The sequence below is a fragment of the Macaca mulatta genome, chromosome 11 (assembly GCF_049350105.2).
Source record: "Macaca mulatta isolate MMU2019108-1 chromosome 11, T2T-MMU8v2.0, whole genome shotgun sequence".
In the NCBI taxonomy this organism is placed as follows: domain Eukaryota; kingdom Metazoa; phylum Chordata; class Mammalia; order Primates; family Cercopithecidae; genus Macaca; species Macaca mulatta.
In genome coordinates, this window is record NC_133416.1 from 100,886,354 (window position 1) to 100,907,844 (window position 21,491).

General features: G+C 44.6%; 1 protein-coding gene and 1 long non-coding RNA gene across 7 annotated transcripts; one reads left to right on the forward strand and one right to left on the reverse strand.

Annotated features, from left to right (window-relative positions):
• Positions 1-5,655: 5,655 nt before the first annotated feature.
• LOC114670918 (uncharacterized) lies at positions 5,656-13,879 on the reverse strand. The gene is made up of 2 exons (XR_013401260.1): positions 13,442-13,879; positions 5,656-8,785 (listed from the first exon to the last, which is right to left on the reverse strand). It is a non-coding gene; the product is annotated as an uncharacterized LOC114670918 (long non-coding RNA).
• Positions 13,023-19,326, forward strand: SOCS2 (suppressor of cytokine signaling 2). 6 transcript variants are annotated; one of them, XM_015152401.3, is made up of 3 exons: positions 13,915-14,874; positions 15,287-15,638; positions 17,311-18,785. In XM_015152401.3, exons 2-3 carry the CDS (start codon positions 15,500-15,502, stop codon positions 17,766-17,768), a joined length of 597 nt encoding a protein of 198 aa, XP_015007887.1. In that variant the 5' UTR covers positions 13,915-14,874; positions 15,287-15,499; the 3' UTR covers positions 17,769-18,785.
• The last annotated feature ends 2,165 nt before the right edge of the window (positions 19,327-21,491 follow it).

A 21,491-nucleotide genomic window follows, 5' to 3' on the forward strand; every position in this document is an offset into this window, starting at 1 on the left:
GTATTGCACTGTCTTGATTCCTGTAGCTTTAGAATAAATCTTAAAATCAAATAACATGACTCTTCCAACTTTGTTATTCTTTTTCAGAATCATCTTTAGGTCCTTTGCATTTTTATATAATTTGTTAATTTTTACCCCCCAAAAAGGCTGTTGAGGTTTTGTTTAGGTTATGTTGAATCTACAGACTAATTTGGGGAGAACTGACATTTTAGCAATATTGACTCTTCCAAGCCATGAGCATACTCTGTCTCTTTATTTGTTCTACCATAGTTTCTCTCAGTATTTAAAAACATTATTTCAGTGTAGCGGTCTTACATCACTAAGTATTTCATGTTTTAAAAATTATTATAAACTGTATTTTTAACATTTTACATTTCCAATTGTTTCCTGCTAGTAAACAGAAAAACTATTTTTTTCTATTGACTTCGTATCTTGAATCCTAACTAAATTTACATATTTTATTTTTCTAGCACTGGCTAGAACCTTAGGGGGAAGCATTTGATTTTTTACCATTAAAAATGATGCTAACTGTAGGTTGTTTATAAATAAGATTTATTGGATTGAGGAAGTTTCTTTCTATTCCCAGTTTGCTGAAATTTTTTATGATGAATCTATGTTGAATTTTACAAACACTTTTTTTTGCATGTATTGAGATAATTATATAATTGTACTATTTTAGTCCATTGAGAGCAAGAGTTTTACTGACTGACTTTGAATGTTGAACTAACCTTGCCTTCCTAGAATATGCCCAAGTACGTGCTTTTTAAATATGTCTGGATTCTGTTTGCTAATCTTTTGTGACTATGTTCATGAGAGATATTGGTCGCTAGCATCATGATGACAGGATCAAATTCACACATAACAATATTAACCTTAAATGTAAAATTGGCTAAATGTCCCAATTAAAAGATATAGAATGGCAAGCTGGATAAAGAGTCAAGACCCATCAGTGTGCTATATTCAAGAGACCCATCTCATGTGCAAAGACACACTTAGGCTCAAAATAAAGGAACAGAGGAAAATTTACCAAGTAAATGGAAAGCAGAAAAAGCAGGGGTTGCAATCCTAGTTTCTGACAAAACAGACTTTAAACCAACAAAGATCAAAAAAGACAAAGAAGGGCATTATATAATGGTAAAGTGCTCAATTCAATAAGAAGAACTAACCATCCTAAATATACATACACCTAATACAGGAGCAACCAGATTCATAAAACAAGTTCTTAGAGACCTACAAAGAGACTTAGACTCCCACACAATAATAGTGGGAGACTTTAACACTCCACTGTCAATATTAGACAGGTCATCAAGATGGAAAACTTAAAAAGATATTCAGGACTTGAATTTAGCTCTGTACCAAGTGGACCTGATAGATATCTACAGAACTCTCCACCCAAAAAAGCAACAAATACGTATTCTTCTCAGTGCCACATGGTGCTTACTCTAAAACTGATCACATAATTGGAAGTAAAACACTTCTCAGCAAATGCAAAAGAACTGAAATAATAACAAACAGTCTCTCAGACCACAGTGCAATCAAATGAGAACTCAAGATTAAGAAACCCATTCAAAACTACACAACTATATGGAAATTGAACAACCTGTTCCTGAATGACTCCTGGATAAATAATGAAATTAAGGCAGAAATCAAGAAGTTATTTGAAACCAATGTGAACAAAGAGTCAACATACACCCCAGAATCTCTGGGATGCAACCAAAGCAGTGTTAAGAGGGAAATTCATACCACTAAATGCCCACAGATCTGAAATTGACATCCTAACATCACAACTAAAAGAACTAGAGAACTAAGAGCAAAGAAAGTCGAAAGCTAGCAGAAGACAAGAAATAACCAAGATTGGAGCAGAACTGAAGGAGACTGAGACACGAAAAACCCTTCAATAACGCAACGAATCCAGGAGCTGCATTTTTGAAAAAATTAATAAAATAGATAGACAGCCACCTAGACTAATAAAGAAGAAAAGAGAGAGGAGTCAATTAGACACAATAAAAAATGATAAAGGGGATATTACCACTGACCTCACAGAAATACAAACAACCATCAGAGAATATTATAAACACCTCTATGCAAATAAACTAGAAAATCTAGAAGAAATAGATAAATTCCTGGACACATACACCCTCCCAAGACTAACCAGGAAGAAGTTGAATACATGAATAGACTAATAAGTTCTGAAATTGAGGCAGTATTAAATAACCTACCAACCAAAAAAAGCCCAGGACCAGATGGATTTACAGCTGAATTCTACCAGATGTACAAAGAGGAGCTGGTAGCATTTCTTCTGAAACTATTCCAAACAATTGAAAAGGAGGGACTAATCCTTAACTCATTTTATGAAGCCAGCATCATTCTGATACCAAAACCTGGCAGAGATACAACAAATAAAGAAAACTTCAGCCAATATCCCTGATGAACACTGATGCAAAAATCCTCAGTAAAATACTGGCAAATCAAATCCAGCAGCATATCAAAAAGCTTATCCACCACGATCAAGTTGGCTTCATCCCAGGATGCAAGGCTGGTTCAACATATGCAAATCAATAAACATAATTCATCACATAAACAGCACTAAAGGCAAAAACCACATGATTATCTCAATAGACACAGAAAAGGCTTTTGATAAAATTCAACATCCTTCATGTTAAAAACTCTCAATAAACTAGGTATTGATGGAACATACCTCAAAATAATAAGGGCCATTTATGACACACTCACAGCCAATATCATACTGAATGTACAAAAACTGGAAGCATTCCTCTTGAAAACCTGCACAAGACAAAGATGTTCTCTCTCACCATTCCTATTCAACATCGTATTGGAAGTTCTGGCCAAGGCAGTCAAGCAAGAGAAAGAAATAAAAGGTATTCAAATTGAAAGAGAGGAAGTCAAACTATCTCTTTTGGCAGATCACATGATCCTATATCTAGAAAACCCCATCATCTCAGCCCCAAAGCTTCTTAAGGTAATAAGCAACTTCAGCAGTCTCAGGACACAAAATTAATGTGCAAAAATCACTAGCATTCCTAGACACAAAAAATAGACAAGCAGAGAGCCAAATCATGAATGAACTCCCATTCACGACTGCTACAAAGAGAATCAAATACCTAAGAATACAGCTAACAAGCAAAATGAAGGACCTCTTCAAGGAGAACTACAAACCACTGCTTGAGGAAATCAGGGAGGACACAAACAAATGCAAAAACACTCCATACTCATGGATAGGAAGAATCAATATCATGAAAACGGCCATAATGCCCAAAGTAATTTATAGATTCAATGCTATTCCCATTTAACTGCCATTGACAATCTTCACAGAGTTAGAAAAAACTACTTTAAAATTAATATGGAACCAAAAAAAGAGCCCCTGCAGCCAAGATAATCCTAAGCAAAAAGAGCAAAGCTGGAAGCATAATGCTACCCAACTTCAAACTATACTACAAGGCTACAGTAACCAAAACAGCATGGTACTGGCACAAAACCAGACACATAGACCAATGGAATGGAACAGAGAACTCAGAAATAAGACTGCACATCTACAAGCACCTGATCTTCTCCAAACCTGACCAAAACAAGCAATGGGGGAAAGGACTCCCTAATTAATAAATGATGCTGGGAGAACTGGCTAGCCATATGCAGAAAACGGAAACTGAACCCCTTCCTTACACCTTATACAAAATTAACTCAAGATGGATTAAAAACTTAAATGTAAAACTCAAAACTATAAGAACTCTAGAAGAAAATTTAGACAATACCATTCAGGACACAGGCATGGGCAAGGATTTTATGACAAAAATATCAAAAGCAATTACAACAAAAGCAAAAAATGACAAACAGGATCTAATTAAACTAAAGAGTTTCTGCACAGCAAAAGAAACTATCATCAGAGTGAAGAGAAAAACCTACAGAATGGGATAAAATTTTTGCAATCTATCCATCTGACAAAGTCCTAATATCTAGAATCTACAAGGAACTTAAACAAATTTACAAGAAAAAAAAAAAAACCAAACAACTCCATTAAAAAGTGAAGAAAGGACATGAACAGATGCTTCTCAAAAGAAGACATTTATGCAGCCAACAAACATATGGAAAAAAACTTAACATCACTGATCATTAGAGATATGCAAATCAAAACCACAATGAGATACCATATCATGCCAGTCAGAATGGTGATTATTAAAAAGTCAAGAAACAACAGATGCTGGCGAGGCTGTGGAGAAATAGGAATGCTTTTACACTGTTGGTGGGAATGTAAATTAGTTCAACCATTGTGGAAGACAGTATGGCAATTCCTCAGAGACACAGAACCAGAAATACCATTTGACCCAGCAATCCCATTACTGGATCCCAAAGGAATATAAATCATTCTATTATAAAGATACATGCATGCATATGTTCACTGCAGCATTATTCACAATAGCAAAGTCATGGAACCAACCCAAATGCCCATCAATGACAGACTGGATAAACAAAATGTGGTGCATATACACCATGGAATACTATGCAGCCATAGAAAGGAAAGAGATCATGACCTTTGCAGGGACATGGATGGAGCTGGAAACCATTATCCTCAGCAAACTACTGCAGGAACAGAAAATCAAACACCGCATGTTCTCACTTATAAGTGGGAGGTGAACAATGAGAACACATGAACACAGGGAGGGGAAAAACACACACTGGGGCCTGTAGATGGGGGTGGTGGGAGTGAGAGCATCAGGAAAAGTAGCTAATGCATGCGGGGCTTAATACCTAGGTGATGGGTTGACAGATGCAGCAAGCCACCATGGCACACATTTACCTATGTAACAAACCTGCACGTCCTGCACATGTATCCCAGAACTTAAAATTTAAAAAAAATTAAAAATGAGACATGTTGGCCTATACTTTTCTCTTCTGTCTTGCCTGTCTTTGGTATGACAGACTACATAATGTTGGTCTCCTAATACAAGTTGTTAAATGTTCTCACATCTCTGATTTATTTTTTTTTAAAGTTTATGTAGGATGGATATTATTTTTCCATTAAATGTTTGGTATAATTCATCAATGAAGGCTTCTGAACCTGGAGAGTTTATTTCGTTAATATAAATAGGGCTATAAAGTTATCCACTTTTTAATTGTTTATTTATTTAGTTTTATTCTGAAGGTACATCAGCAATCTACTTCTTCTTGAATAAGCTTTGTTAGTTTGTGTTTTATTTTGTGGTGGTCTCTGTGTGGGATGTTGGCATATAACTATCTTCTGACTTCCCAGTTGCTACAGTGATCATCTATGTATTTATTCATATCATCTTATGCTATCATTTTTGTCCATTCAATGGCTGGAATCAATAGATCACAGTATAATCTGTTGTCAGTGAAGATGTGGCAGGGGGAACTTTGTGGTTGTGGCAAAGTAGAAGGCATTGTAGACCTTGGGCTAAAAATATAAGAAAGACAAAGATTTGCCTGATGGCTTTGTCAGACAAATTTGCCTCTTTTAATTAGTATGGATTTTAAAAACGGGAGAAAATTTAGAAAAGAATAACTGGCTCAGAGAAACTTGTAATAAAAAAAATACTCCTTTCCTGCAAGCATTGGAAAAGCCAGAGAAAAGCCAGATAAATTGGCAGGACTTACCAGCATGATGCTTTCTCTCTCTCTTATTTATTTATTTATTTATTTATTTATTTATTTTGGCATTTTATAAGAAACAAGACTTGACTTTAGTATTTATTTTAGAATTGTTGGCACATACTGAAATGTAACAGATTTTTTGATTGGGAGTTTTTGATAACAAAACAGAAAAAAAAAACAATTTTCCTCAATTCTTTATCCCTGTCCTATGTTTAAATATTATAAATCACATTTGAGAATATTATAGTTACATTTGTTGGAATAGTACTCAGTGATTTGAATCACCTATTTTAAAAGCAACTTACTTGCCAAGCTGCTTTTTCACTTAAAATGTTACTTTCATTTATACTAAACCCTATACTGTTTTCTTAAGGACAATTTGTTTACAAGTACAGAATAACCTACTTAATGTACTTTGGTTTAATTTACTTACATTTGAGGTATTTTTTTCTACCATCATCAAAGAATAAAATCAGGCATATGCTATAATATGTTGGTGAAGAGAGATTAAAACCATAAGTAAAGGCAAAGTGATAAAGGCAAACTGATATTATATTACATTCCTTTATGGTGGCACATGATCATTATGATTGTAAATTTAATGCGATAGGATAGCAGAAAAGGCCTATATGTGTGATCAGCTGGTCTTCCCATGTGGAATGTATATAGAAGTTGTCCTGTGGTTTGAGGAAGCAGCTACTGTTTGCTGAGCCTCCCTCATGTGGCTCTGCCACAAGCCTTGGCTAAAGGTAGCCTCACCCGTGATTGCCAGGCTGAGGTTGGTTCACTGGGTGCTGCTTCTTCTCAGAATTCCATGACTAAGCCAGGAGTGGTGTTTGTTCTTTACTGATAGGTATTTCTTCTGCCTGCTCTGCTTACCACATCATCACACCAGTCCTTGACCTTTGTGAACCTCTCTGGAAAGTCAAACATGCCTAGAGCCTGACCAGGCTTAGGTCTAATAACACCATCAACTGCCCTTTGCAAGGTCATGGAAAAGAGGTTGGAGATGATTTAAATGAGAAGGAAACTTAACAGCTCATCCAGTCCAAATTTCTCATGACACGGATAGGAAAACAAAAGTCCAGAGATGTTAGAGGACTCCATCCAGGTCCCCTCTACTGTGATGTCTTTCTGGACATCCCAAGGTGATTGCAGTGGTGCTTCTGGCTGTTTGCAAAACCATTCTGTGCACTCCCCCATGACTTCTCACCCTTTGTTAGAATGATCTGTTGATGGTTTCTCTCTTACTAGAACTAGACCTCTTTGAGAGGAAGGCTGAGTCCCCCTAGTGGGTTCTACTAGGCCTGGAACCTAGTAAGTACTCATGCATGTTTGTTGACTTGGTGAATCTCTCTCATGCTGTCTGCTAGGTACTATTGTTTTGGGGCCAGCCTCATGGAGATTCAGCAGAAACTTCAAGAAAGCCAAACTCCTCTTGGTAGCAGACCAGAGCCTGAAGGGTAAGCCAAAGTGTAAGCGGGGAAGCACATCCAAGTAGGGGAAGACAAAAAAAGTGGATCCAGGGCAGAAAAAGGTGGTAAAAGTGTTTCGGTTCCCTCACTTACAGACGCATTGGATTCATTTATTCATTCATTCAGTAACTTTATATTGGGCCAGAAGCTGTTGTAGGCACTGAAGATATAGTGGTGAGTATAACAAAGTCCCTGCTTATGTCACAGTGGCAAGAAAGACAATAAACAAATAAATGAGTCTCATACAATGCTGAAGGCAGACTTATCTCTCAGGAGTATCTTAATAAAGATCTTCCACTCCCTTAGAACAAGTGTTCTCACCTGAGGTCAACAGACCCCTGCAGATTTAGAGTGAGGCTTCAGGTTGTCAATTAAGCCCTCAAATCTGTGCATCTAGAACACTTTTTCTGCAGAGAAAGTCTTAGATGTGGCCTGCCAATAAATGCCTGCAGAGTCAGGTGGGAATATGGAAGAATGAAATACATCAGGTGTGAGAACCCAGTCTCTTAAACACAGAGGAATATTATTTTCTGCCACAGAGGAATATACCTTCTCCCTTTTGTTCCGACATATTCAGTCTTTTGGGTCTATCTTTTATTTCCTCACTTCTGGTAGAGACTTGGGTCCAGATAAATATCTCTCCACTATAAGAAAAACAGTAATGCAAGGGTGATGACAAAAGGCAAGCAATGCTCAGTGTTGGGGAGACCTTGGGGCTGGTGAGGATTGGGCAAATGGGAGGGCACATGCCTTCTAAGGCGGGCAATCACTCCTCTGCTTTAGTTGATCGTTGCCTTGAGGAAATGGGACCCAGTATTGACAGACCTTATGGCTGGTTAAGAGAAAGCAGAAATCTGGTTCTCTTTGGGGATGAAATCTCAATTTAGTTCACATTTTCTTTAGAGAATCCTGGCATACCAACCAGAACACTCTAAGTGAGTCAAATATGGTCCCCGTAGGCAGGTGGTTTGTGACCTCTGGTCTCTAGATTCTCCCAGAATTTCAGATTGATTCGTGTCTTACATAAGTTTGATAACCACTGTCTTAGAATATGACTGCCCTCCATTCTGTGGCGGAAAGACAGAGGGCATGGACATTTACCATGTTCCTGGGTCCCAGAAGTCTAGGGGAAAGCCATCTGCCTCACTGCTCCCTGCCCCATCCTGGGCCCAGAGCACTAATGCCAGTGGCATCTGCTCTGTTCCTCTCCCTCTCCCTTTGTCTACCAGTGAGTGTCCTCCCTTATGGGGATGGAGCAAGTAGTATATTGTAAAAGGGACTTAGTGCTGAGAAGCACCAGAGGAAAAGTAGGAGATGCTCATTAAAGTGGAAGGCAGCTCTCTTCTTCCCCTTCTCCATTCTGCATTCTTCTCTCTCCCCTAAATGCCCCCACACCCAACCCCCAAACTCTTGAGAATGCCCAAATCCAACCAGGTCAGGAAAAAATAAACTCACTGGTTCCTGTAGTGAGAAGCCCAAGTGTGGTGCAGCTTCTGGCATGTGGGATTCAAACACTCAGAAATTTCTCCCTCTCACTGAACCTCAGCTCTGCTCTTTTCTCTGTTGCCTTTGTTCTTCGACAGGCTCCCTCCATGTGGTGGAAAAGTTGACCTGCATGGTCTTTATCACTCATCATTTCAGAAGGGGAGAGCCTACTTCTCTTGTAGCATTTCCATCAAATCCTGAAAAGAAAAATAATCTGGTTAGTTGTACTGGACTTGTGATACTGGACAAACCTCTATGTCCAAGAGCTCGAGGCACTCCCATTGGCTCACCCAGGTCACACACTCTTCAGTGAGTGCATCCCAGGATCACAGGGAGTCTTGAGGGCGCTGTGTGTGGTAGGGTGGTAGGGAGACGGCAAACTCTAAAAGGAAGAGATGGTGGATACTTAAAGCCTACCTTCTGCCCACAGGTGTGTCAGACACAATCTTCAAAGGCCATCCTATTGTTCCCCTATCCCCCAAACAAACAATGAAAAACCCTCCTGGCAATTTGGCAGTAGCTCAGTGTGGAGCATTTGTCAATGCCAGTATTAGAATGTCTGCATTGCAAAACCAGAAACGTCCAGTCCTGGTTTGGCACACGGAAGAGATTTTCAAGCCTTGGCAACTCCTCAGTGCAGGCAGTGGAGGAAATGCTCAAGCTTTGTGAAAATCTTCTCCCTTCCCTCCTCATGGAGAATAAGTGTTCATCACTGCAGCCATGAACCTGCCACACTGAACACATATGGTCTGAAAATCTAGGGACAAATGGAATAACTTTGGAAACCTGCAAATTTTAAAGCCAAAAGGGCGCTCCAGGGAACCTACTACATGAAGTTCTCTGGAAGCCACAGGATGGGAGGTTTGGTGGGGGTGGAGGTGACCGTAGATTTTACGTAGGTAAATGTAAGACAGTCTTATCCATAGAGAGAAAAATCCAAACTCACTGAGAGTAAAAGGATGATAGTTGAAATAACAGCTAATTGTTATTATTTGCTAAGTTCCAAAGCACTTTTCATAGATTATTTCAATTAATTATCACAACAGCCCTGTAAGGTAGGTGCAACGATCATCTCCAGAAGAGGCTAAATCAATTGCCAAATATCACATATGTAGCAACTAGTGGCAGAGTGAGGATTCATACCTGGGCAGCTTAACTTTAAAGCCATGGTGCTAATGCATTCATCCATCCATCCATCCATTCATTCAGTGATTATATTGGATGCCTACTACATACTAAGAACTATATTCAAGGTGCTGAAGTACAGCTGTGAACAACGCAAGTACAAATCTATGAAGCAGAGTTGGGGAGAAAGTAAGTTGGAGAAAAAAGATATAAACTAGGTTAGATGGTGATCATGATTAAGGAAAAAACTAGAGCAGGGAGGAGAGAGAAATGTGCAGGGGGAGGGTCAATTCTGAGTGAGACAACAGGCAAGGTCTCACTAAGAACGTGGCATTAAATAAAGATTTGAGGAAGTGAGGGAGCAAACCTTGCAGCTATCTAAAAGAAGAGCATGAGAGGTAGAGGAGACAGCTCTCTACCCGACCTGGTACAAAGATCCTGAAGCAGGGGCAAGGCTAATGAGTTCTAGAATTAGCAAGGAGTCCAGTGTAACTTGAACAGAGTGATCAAAGAACAGAACAGGAGGAAATGAGGTCAGAGAGGTAAACAGGCTGGAGTGCAGTGGCACGGTCTCGGCTCACTGCAACCTCCGTCTCCCGGGTTCAAGGGATTCTCCTGCCTCAGTCTCCCTAGTAGCTGGGATTACAGGCACGTGCCACCATGCCCGGCTAATTTTTGTATTTTTAGTAGAGACAGGGTTTCACCATGTTGGCCAGGCTGGTCTCGAACTCCTGACCTCAAGTGATCCACCCGCCTCGGCCTCCCAAAGTGCTGGGATTACAGGCGTGAGCCACTGCTCCCGGCCAGGATTCTTTTAATCAAGTGTGATGCAGCCATCGGGGTTGGAGCATTCTAGGAAGAGGGAACAGCATCTGCCAAGGCAACAGGAAAGCACATAAAAAGGAGTTGCTGGAAGATTCATTTCAACCCACAACCAAGTAAATATTAAATTTACGTTATAAAAATGTTAGGGCCAGGAGCGGTGGCTCACGCCTGTAAACCTGGCACCTTGAGAGGCCTGTTAGTTTTTGTATTTTTAGTAGAGATGGGATTTCGCCCTTTGGTCAGGCTGGTCTCGAACTCCTGGGTTCAACCGATCCTCCCGCTTGGCCTCTTGATTAAAAGAATCCTGGCCGGGAGCAGTGGCTCACGCCTGTAATCCCAGCACTTTGGGAGGCCGAGGCGGGTGGATCACTTGAGGTCAGGAGTTCGAGACCAGCCTGGCCAACATGGTGAAACCCTGTCTCTACTAAAAATACAAAAATTAGCCGGGCATGGTGGGATCGTAAATTAGTTCAACCATTGTAGAAAACAGTATGGCGATTCCTCAAGGATCTAGAACTAGAAGTACCATATGACCCAGCCATCCCATTACTGTGTATATACCCAAAGGATTATAAATCATGCTGCTATAAAGACACATGCACACGTATGTTTATTGTGGCACTATTCACAATAGCAAAGACTTAGAATCAACCCAAATGTCCATCAGTGACAGACTGGATTAAGAAAATGTGGCACATATACATCATGGAATACTATGCAGCCATAAAAAAGGATGAGTTTGTGTCCTTTGTAGGGACATGGATGCAGCTGGAAACCATCATTCTCAGCAAACTATCGCAAGAACAGAAAACCAAACACCACATGTTCTCACTCATAGGTGGGAACTTAACAATGAGATCACTTGGACTCGGGAAGGGGAACATCACACACCGGGGCCTATCATGGGGAGGGGGGAGGGGGGAAGGATTGCATTGGGAGTTATACCTGATGTAAATGACGAGTTGATGGGTACTGGCGAGTTGATGGGTGCAGCACACCAACATGGCACAAGTATACATACATAACAAACCTGCACGTTATGCACATGTACCCTAGAACTTAAAGTATAATAAAAACAAACAAACAAACAAACAAACAAAAACTAGCCGGGCGTGGTGGCAGGCGACTGTAATCCCAGCTTCTCGGGAAGCTGGGGTAGGAGAATTGCTTGAACCCGGGAGGCGGAGGTTGTGGTGAGCTGAGATCGAGCCCCTGCACTCCAGCCTGGGCGACTTGGTCACGTTCCCTCCCCTGCCCCCGCCAATTTTAGGAATAAATACCTTTTTATTTAAGCTAAAGTGTGGGTATACCCTTCCTCTAGGATTTTCCATTAAGGAAGAAGAAGCCATATTAGGATAATTTAGAGGGCAGTTAACCCTAGTAGACATAGTGGTTCTTAAAGGCTTGGGGCCTCAGACTGTACACAGGCTTCACATGGAATCTGATTTGTTCCTTTATCCTGCTCCTTCACCCAGAACCCGAATCTAGCCCTTCATGTTACAAAAAGGGCCAGAGGTCCAAAGAGGGTAAGTGCCTTGTGCAAAATGATTCAACTACTTTGTAGAGGATTTTAACTAGGGTTCATTTAGCTCCGCCCACACTATAAAAGGCTCTTTCTAAAAAACGAAACATGATTACGGGCACAAGGCTCCAGCGTTAACAAAGCTCTGTGCTAGCTGGGAAATGCCCCCCTCCCCGACTCATCTGCTTATCATCTGCATAGAGTTATGTACTCAAAAGCAGGAAAATTATTGAGAAAACCATTGGTCCCCGGCTCCAGACCCCAAGGTTGGCAGCTGGTTCACGTTTCCTCCCAGAGCCGGCAGGGGGGGCACCAGGCAAGGTTTGCAAGACGCGCCTCCCTCCCACCCCTCCCCCTTCCTCGCCCAACTTCCCATAGCCACGGCCTCAACTAAAAGTGGCCATTGACCTTTCAAGCTTTTGAGCAGTGATGCAATAGAATAGTATTTCAAAGAAAAATGCTTATCGAAATTTTGGATCCGGTTTTCCCGTGATTGTTAAGGGTTTCTTTTAAAAAGTAGGTCACATTTCAAGTAGGTCATATTTCTGGGGCGGGTGAGCAGACAAGGAGATGAGTTTCCACTAAGGCGGGGTGGCTTCCAACGGGGTTGGAGGTGAGAATCCCAGGTAAGGTAGAGGCGCCGGGATCCTTCCGAATTCCCGGCCCGTGGGCGTCAGCCCTGCCGGGAATGGCAGAGGCACTCTCCGGACTGCCGGACTGCGGGAACCGAGGCCAGTCACCCAGCCCCTTCCGGGCGCGCAGGTAAGGCCGCCCCCTTAGCAGCCGGCGCAGGTGAGCGGGGCTGGCCGCCAGGTCTGCCGGAGACGTTGGAGCAGAGGGGAGGAGGAAGGGAGGAGTCGGGTGGATGCTGGTGACAAGGAGCCGGAGCGCCAGGGGGAGGGGACTAAGGACGGCCGGCACCGCTTAAGGAGGCGCTGCTCTCCCGCCCGCTGCCTTCCAGGACCTGATCAAGGGGACCGCCTCCGGTCCCCGGCCGTGGGCACCGGGCCGAGCACGGCGTCCCCACGCCATCAATGTGTCTTAGAGCCGGAGAGGCCCGTTTCCGAGGACCCACAGTCGCTCCTGCACCCCTACCCCCCGCAAATGTGCGGCCAGGAGGGTCGCGTCGAGGGGGCGCCGCCGGGATGTTTACAGGAACCCACCCCCGTGGCGGGCCCAGGGCCGAGGACCGCCATCCTTCCCTGAACCCGGGCGCTCAGCTGGCCCGGGTAGGGGGCAGGCTCCGGCAGCTGAAACGGGGTTGGCTGTGGCCGGTGGCGGGGGACATCTCCAGCTTGCGCCCGAGCACCCCAGGGTGTGGGGCCAGAAGCAGGCCGACCCCAGCGTGCACACCGTCCGCCTTGCACTCGAGCGCTCTCACCCGGTCTTCTCTGAAGCCTGTGTATTGCGACCGAGCCTCTTTAAAGCGGTAGCGGGGCCCGCGGTCACGTGAGGCCGATTCCTGGAAAGTTCCTGGAAAGCGGCCTCCGCAGCAGCCGGGCGGGGCGCGAGCGGAGCGCTTACTGGGAGGGAGGCGGGGAGCAAGGGAGGCGCGTCGGGCTGGAAAGTCGCGCGCACTCCCTGCTCCTGGGACCGACGTTTAACTCTTGCCAAGTCTCGTCGCCGCCGCCGCCGCGGCTGGCGGGCCTTGGGTTTCCCCTGAAGCATGAGCACTCTCGCCCGCAGCCGCCCTCACCGCGTGGCCCGCGGACAGTGCGCGCCGGGGCCCCGGGCGCACAGCCTCAGGATCCCCAGTGCCCGCAGCTCGGGCGCCCGCGGCAGGTACCGGTAGCAGGGAGAAGCCCGAAGGCTCCGCCCCAAGGAGAGTTGCAGGGGAGGGCGGCGAGGCACGGCAGCGTGCGCCGGGGAGCGGCGGACGGCCTGGGCTTCCGCCGCTCGGAGCACCGGCGAAGAGAGAGTCCGAGCCGCGGCTCTGCCCCGCGGCCTGGCGTTGCTGCCTGCTTTCTCCGGTCCCTTCTCGGCGTCGGGAAGTGTCTGGAGTTTCTTTTTTTTATTTAACCTAAACTGCCATTCAAATTAATAATCCTCCTAATAACCTGATCTCCCGCTCCTCCCCACCGGCCTGCCTCCTGCCCTCGCTCCTTCCTCCCTCCCTCTCTCCTTCCCCACCTCCAGGGTCGCAGCCGGAGGGAAACCCGGCAGCAGTCCGAGGGTGGGGTGTCCCAGCCCGGAGGGGGCGTCGCCGCGCGGTGGGGGAGGGGGTCGAGGCAATGATCCTCGAGGCTTTTGTGTGCCCTCTGCGCACGGAACTCCGGCCGCCGCCTCCGAGCGCTGGGCTGGTCGCATCCCCGGGCATCTCGTTCCCAAATTAAACGTAAACGGGGGAAACAAGGGCAGACGCCCCTCCTCTCCTGGGCCCCTCCCGCCCCCCCCCCCGCCCCATGTCCGCTGAGGAGGCTGCCTGGTGCGGAGGCGGCGGCAGCCGAGGTCGAGGTAAGAGCGCGGCGTTGGAGGTTTGCACTTCCCGCAGCGCTCGCGACCGCCCGCTCGGCCCCGGCCTCGGCTCGGAGCCCCGCGAGGGCTGCGCGCTGGGGCCGATTCCTCGACAGCGCCCGCGGCGGCGAGAGCTACCGCAGCCATCCTGGTCCGGGAGCGACCGCCGCGGCGCCCCCAACCCCTCCAGAGCGGGCACCGGGAAGCGGGGGGAGGGGAGCGAGGAACCTCCCGGGTGGGGATGCGGCAGCTCCCGCACCTCCGCACCCGGGTTTGGTGCCTCAGGGCCCCGCAGCGCTTTAGGGTGGAGAACCAAGTTTGTGTGGGTGCTTCTTCCTGGAGGCCCTCGGGCTGCGCCAGGTGTGAGACCGGAATGCCAATTTGGGGAATCTCTCCTGTTCTTTCCTTTTTAATTTTTTATACTTGTCCTTGATAAGGGCCTATTCCCACTGGATCTGCAGGTGACTATTTGCTCTTCCGAGGTCGCCAGTCTTTGATTTCAGCTAGTGACCCTGGGCGGGAAGACACCCTGTTCACCCTCATCCTGACCTCCGCCCCCTACCTCTTCAGCCAACTTTGTGTCTTGGATCTCTGCTCTCTTTATTCTTTCTCTAGAGCTGGGCCAGGGCGCTAACTGGAAGCTTGGGGTTAAATGGTGCTGGAACGTAGAGGCGGAGGAGTCCCTGGGATTTTCCACGTCCATTTCCCCACCCCCACCCCAGCCGCAGGGGTCCAGTTTGGACTGACCCAACCTCCCGCTTTCTCTTTGTAGGCGATCAGTGGGTGACCGCGTCTGCGAGGGACTTTGTCATCCGCCCTCCAGTACGTGGGGAGAAAAAGCCCCATCCCTTCCCTCTCTGCCACCATTTCGGACACCCCGCAGGGACTCGTTTTGGGATTCGCACTGACTTCAAGGAAGGACACGAGCCCTTCTCTGACCCCAGCTCGGGCGGCCACCTGTCTTTGCCGCGGTGACCTTTCTCCCATGACCCTGCGGTGCCTCGAGCCCTCCGGGAATGGCGGAGAAGGGACGCGGAGCCAGTGGGGGACCGCGGGGTCGGCGGAGGAGCCATCCCCGGAGGCGGCGCGTCTGGCGAAGGCCCTGCGGGAGCTGGGTCAGACAGGTAGGGAGCCGACCGGCCGCGACGCGTGCGGGAGGGGGCGCCTCCCCAAAGACGCAGCTAGGAAGAGGGGCCGAGGTGGGAAGCAAAGAATAAGCTGGAAATACGTCCCTTGCTTCCAAGGGACCGCGGAGAGCACGCTCGCAGGGTCCTGGGTCCTGGGTCCTGGGGAATGCGTAAGGAAAGTGGTTCTCCAGAGACTCAGGCCTGGCAGAGCGCGGGAAGGGCTTCTTGGAAGTAGCTTCTTAGCACGATGGAAGCTTTACTGTTTTACGCAGCTGCTCAGTGTTGGGCGTTCCGGCTCGAACCCCGGCCGGGGAAAGCGTCGGGCGCCTCCCTTTGCGCGGGGTGCAGTCAGCAAGTGGGTGCCGCGGGCCCCGCAGGCCCAGCAGCATCTGGCTCCCGGGCGGAGCTGCGGCCGCAGCCCAGGATCCTGGCGGCCAAGTTCGGGGACTGACACTGCCGCGAGGGCGGCTGCCCGGGCGTCGAGAGTAGGCTGCGAAGCCCCCGCCGAGCGCGGCTTCCAGGGTCGGCGTGCCCAGGAGACTGACGCTTTCAAGTACAGTCAGGCAATTTGCGCGGCACGCTATCTCTAGGCATCTGAAAAAAGAAAAAAAAAAAAAAGTAAAGTATCTGGCAAATCATTCTGGCTTTCCAAGTCCGTATCCTAAAAGCTTACAGTTGTGGCACAGTTAAAAATTTTGGTAGCAACAGGGGGAGGGAGAGGGAAAAGTTCTCTCGCTTGCGATTCCGGGCTTTACGTGTGGGCCATGGGCTTTCCCTCCAGGGGAGGCACCGGCAGAATGCAAGTATCCTGGTAATTGTGGGGTTGGGGGGAGCACAAATGTTCAGACTTCTTAAATATGGACGGTCTTTGAGCCTCCTTAGAAAGCAGGGTGGGCCGGGGAGATGGTGCAGGCAGATGAAATCGAGAATGCAGGGGAGGCCGATGGTTGTGATTGGATTTGGATTAGGGCAAAGTTCAAAAGAGTTTAGGGAAGATTGTAAACCTGAAATAGTAATTATCACTGGGGACTTCCCATTTCTTAGTGACTAGTAAGGTAGTCATAAAGCAGCGAACAGAAGCTATTGTACTAGAGCTGTGCTTTTACAACCAGTACATAGCAGTGCTTTCTACATAGAAAGCTGTTCATTAGCAGGCTTTGCAGCCTTTTTTTTTTTTTTTTTTTTTTTTGTGGTTGGGGGGACACCAACCATCCAAAACAGTTGCTTCTGTTTTTACTGTAGTTCAATTACAGGAGTAGGGTTTTCCACTTTTTAAAGGGCATGGCTTTCATTTCTAACTTCTGATTTTTTTCTAATTTACTTAAATCTTTATTTTACTTAAATAATGTTCAAAGTGTCATGCTTCATCAGCCAGTGTCATGCTGAAAATGTTCTTTTGGTTCATTAGAAGAAAATCTTAAGAGCTTCAGAAAGTTAATTTTTTAAAAAAGAAAGAAAACTGGCTCACTGTTTGTGTTCATAAAATGTACCCAAATTTTTATTAAATTCCTACTGAAAGTATTTGTGGTGGCCCCTGGTAAACTTTCACTCACACACCACCTTTTTATAAGAGCTAAAAAAATTATTGCCAATTACTTGCTCTGTTCTAAAAATTCTTATAATAACTGTTTTACCCTCTTTTCTTTTTCTTTTTGAACAAAAACCCCAGGATGGTACTGGGGAAGTATGACTGTTAATGAAGCCAAAGAGAAATTAAAAGAGGCACCAGAAGGAACTTTCTTGATTAGAGATAGCTCGCATTCAGACTACCTACTAACAATATCTGTTAAAACGTCAGCTGGACCAACTAATCTTCGAATCGAATACCAAGATGGAAAATTCAGATTGGACTCTATCATATGTGTCAAATCCAAGCTGAAACAATTTGACAGTGTGGTTCATCTGATCGACTACTATGTTCAGATGTGCAAGGATAAGCGGACAGGTCCAGAAGCCCCCCGGAACGGCACCGTTCACCTTTATCTGACCAACCCGCTCTACATATCAGCACCATCTCTGCAGCATCTCTGTAGGCTCACCATTAACAAATGTACTGGTGCCATCTGGGGACTGCCTTTACCAACAAGACTAAAAGATTACTTGGAAGAATATAAATTCCAGGTATAAATGTTTCTCTTTTTTTAAACATGTCTCACACAGAGTATCTCCGAATGCAGCTATGTAAAAGAGAACCAAAACTTGAGTGCTCTGGATAACTATACGGAATACTTTCTAAGAACAGCTGAAGCTAATCTAATTTAAATGCTTGAAGAGGTTGCTAGGTGTTTAAAGTTCCTCCTCATACTTTTACCTGAGTGATGCTTCCCTTCTTAAGGCTGACCAAGACCAGTTGATCCTTTTAGATTAAAAATAAAATGTCGCATGTAAAGGCTGAAGGCACGTTTTATCAGAATGGCTTGCCTTCTTAGGTTCCTTTCCATTATGTCAAAGGTCCAGGCTCCAGTAGGAGAGAAAGAACTCCTCATAGGAATACTGAAGAAGTGGGAGGAACCAAGCTGACACAGGCCTCACTGCAATTTGATATGCCTGCTGATCAGAGTCTCTTTTGGGCATTTTATATTTTGCATTCTGATGTACCTAGGAGTTTTGTTAAACAGATTATGTGTGTGAGTTTCCCATTTTATGCAATTAACCAAATCAACCAAAAAAAAGTGACCATGAAGTCCTGTATTTGTCTTTTTACTACATGTATGAACTCTCATGTGAATGAGTACTGTAGTAATCCATTTTAAGGGAGCCTTATTTCAGAAATATTTCAAACTGGTGCAAATGGAAAAGACTTTCTCTTTTCCTTTAAGGCTAAAGACAAGAATGTCATGCTATACAGGTGCAACTCAATCCGTGTTAATAAAAACCAATGTAGGTATAGGCATTTTACCCTTTAAAATAGCTGTGTCCCAACCTGTTGCCATTGAGTTTTTGGAAATGGCTTTAGAAATGTCCAAGTTGTCCTTGAATTGTCTAACCATGGACATAAACCGTTGTCTCCCTTCTACTGTGTAGAATACTTTGACTTAATTTTCTTCCAGATACAGGGGGATACCTGCCTGTTTTTCAAAGTGTTTATTTACTGCTGTTACTATTTGATTAGAATGTATTAAATAAAAAAAAACCTGATTTCTACAAGTTGCACTTATTGAGTTCTAGAGAATGTACACTTTCATGGTAATAGAGGATTGCCATAAAAACTTATGTCAAGTGAAATAAGCCAAATATTCAACAAGAGGTAGAACATTACTTGCCCTTCTGTAAAGTTATGGGCTGTACCTGCCCCCTTTGCAATTTGGAAAGCATGGTTTAGAAACTACAGGAATTGCCAAGTGGCCTGGTCTTTTACAATTTGAATAGGCATAACACTGATGTCCTCTGTGTTTCCAAAAACATGGTTTAGAAGCTACAAACATTATGACATGGCCAGTCTTTTACAAGTTGAATAGGCATAATACTAAAGAAAAATACAAAGTTTTATGGCCACTTATTTTTTGCTATGTTAGTCTACATAACTGTTATAAATGTACCATCTTTTCTAGAGTCCAGACATTATTCATTTTATGGCCTTTAAAATTTTCCTGCATAGCTACAATACTGTGGTGTGTCACCATAAAGGTGGACCCTGTGTGAATGAGAAAATTCAGTTCTAAATTATAATAAAACCTGCTTACTGCATATCTTACCTTATTTTCATGAAGAAGTTGAAAATGGTTTTGTGCCTGGCAGGAAACATACTATGTATATCCAAACAGCAGAGCCAAATACTAGGTGTACCTTAGGAAGAGTTTATTTGTGGCCTAAAACTTCAAGACAAGCTAGACATTTAGGGTCGGATCTATGATGGGGCCATAGCCGTTTCATTAGGATGCTCAGAATCTGTGCTTCATTCACCCTTTTTATCCCACTGACAACATCTGTTTAGTGTTGGATGTTTGATTTTTCTGGCACAACTTCTATATGATCAGTGCCAAGGGGCTTTGTGGAATTTCTTTAAAGGTCTTTTGCATTTCTGTTGTCACTGTTTCGAACACTGTATTTCTCAGTTACTGGGAGCGGGGAGGCAGTTGTAGGGCATGCGTACCCGTGAAATTGGAAAAAGTTCTGAGTTACTGCTCACAAGTGACTAATTATGAGAAGGCTGGAGGACAGCACAAACATCTCTGGAGTGTGCCGTGAAACCTATTGCCTTATATTTTAATCTTCCGTATTGCAAGTAAGTTGATAAACATCAGGAGGCAATTATTTTTTTTATTTTTATTTTTTACGATGACTGACATCATTTATTGACTGAGTTGATTGTGAACCAGGTTCTTACTCAGCACTTGTATTATCTCATTTAATTTTCCCAAGAACAAAATGAGCAAAGTACAATGATGATAGGAGGTTCCCCTCCCGATTGGTGAGTCAAGAGGCCTTCTAGAAATATCCTAGCTCTTTTTTTTTTTTTTTTTTCCCCGGGAGAGGAATTGGGAAGAGCAAATTGCTGCCGAAAATGTCTACATTGATCCAGACAAACAAGTTAGAGCAGGCTGAAAAGGAACCCTTGGTGTTTCTACTGCTGCTTCAACCAGATCAACTGGAAAAGTATAGATACCTTAATTAGCACTGTGCTCTGTGGGATTCTAGTCAGCCTGGCCCAGTGGTTTTTTTTCCCCTCGAACACGCCTGAAAGGGGAGCTCATAATGACTGCTGTGCAGGTGGGTGGGGAGGGGACTTCCTATTTCACTCAGTGGCTGATCAATGCCAGTTACCAATTATTGGTTGCCCCATTTTATACATGGTGGAACAAAAAGTACACTTGTCTGAATTATCCTCAGCAAAGCCTGGAAAAATATCCAGTGTTTTCTCCCAATGCATGGCAATTTAGGGCTTTTATGAGGACATTTATTATTGTTGTTGTTGAAGAATATGGTATACAGGATTTATATATCCCCAAACTCTGAAAATATTTTGACCTCAGTTTCTGTTCTGGGCAGAGATGAGGCAGTGCAGTTTTTCATGACCATTACAGTGAGCAGTGGTGATTGCTTTTTAAGGACTTGGAGATTTTTCGGAACTTTGGATAGTGGAGAAAAAGGCAGTGCAGCTTATGAGATGAGAGGTCTTTTTTGGTGTGTCGGTAAGAAAGTCTTGACTTCATAATAATTATGTAATCCAAATAGGGAACAGAATGGGACAGTTGTTTGGGAGTGTTTATTTTCTTGGGGAGGATTTTCTCTGCTTTTAGAAAATTGTACCCTGTTAGGATCGTAGGAGACGGAGACGTCATCTTCGTCAAATAATCCAAGGGATGGAATGTCCTGAGACCAGGCCGTGCCCTTCTCAGTTGTGAGTTTAGGCACAGGGTAGGTGGGGTTTGAGTGGCTGTGGTTACGTCTAACAGCTGGGCGGAAGTTTCTGTCTCTAAGTGGTCCTTCCTATCCTTTAGAGCAAAACAATATTGTCGTATGCCTTTCATGTACTTAAGAGGTCTTCTGTATTCTCCTTTTCCAGTTTTTTTAACTTCTTAGAATTTTAAAGCTTGAAACCACTTTTTAGATCACATATTATGGATTTTATGGAAGACTTTCGAATCCAGAGGGGCTGGGAGATTTGCACGCACACACACGCACACATGCACACAACCCAGCCAATCAATGACAGAGTCAGGATTCAAACACAGATATTTTAGTCTTAGGATTACTATTTTTAAAAGTTGCACGCTCCTACCCTTTGTTAAGATTGCCGAGACTCTTCTTTGCTCTCCTGCAAGCCCTACATTCTCTTAACATCATATATTTCTTCTGCTGGGATTCAGAAACCAGGCCTGCGGAATACCCTGTGGGATAATTCCAGTT

Excerpts from the sequence above, each read along its gene's own strand:
- SOCS2 (XM_001106151.5), top strand. The coding sequence starts at position 15,500 with ATGACCCTGCGGTGCCTCGAGCCCTCCGGGAATGGCGGAGAAGGGACG. Across the intron at positions 15,639-17,310 it reads GCGGGAGCTGGGTCAGACAG|GATGGTACTGGGGAAGTATG; the intron begins GTAGGGAGCCGA and ends CAAAAACCCCAG.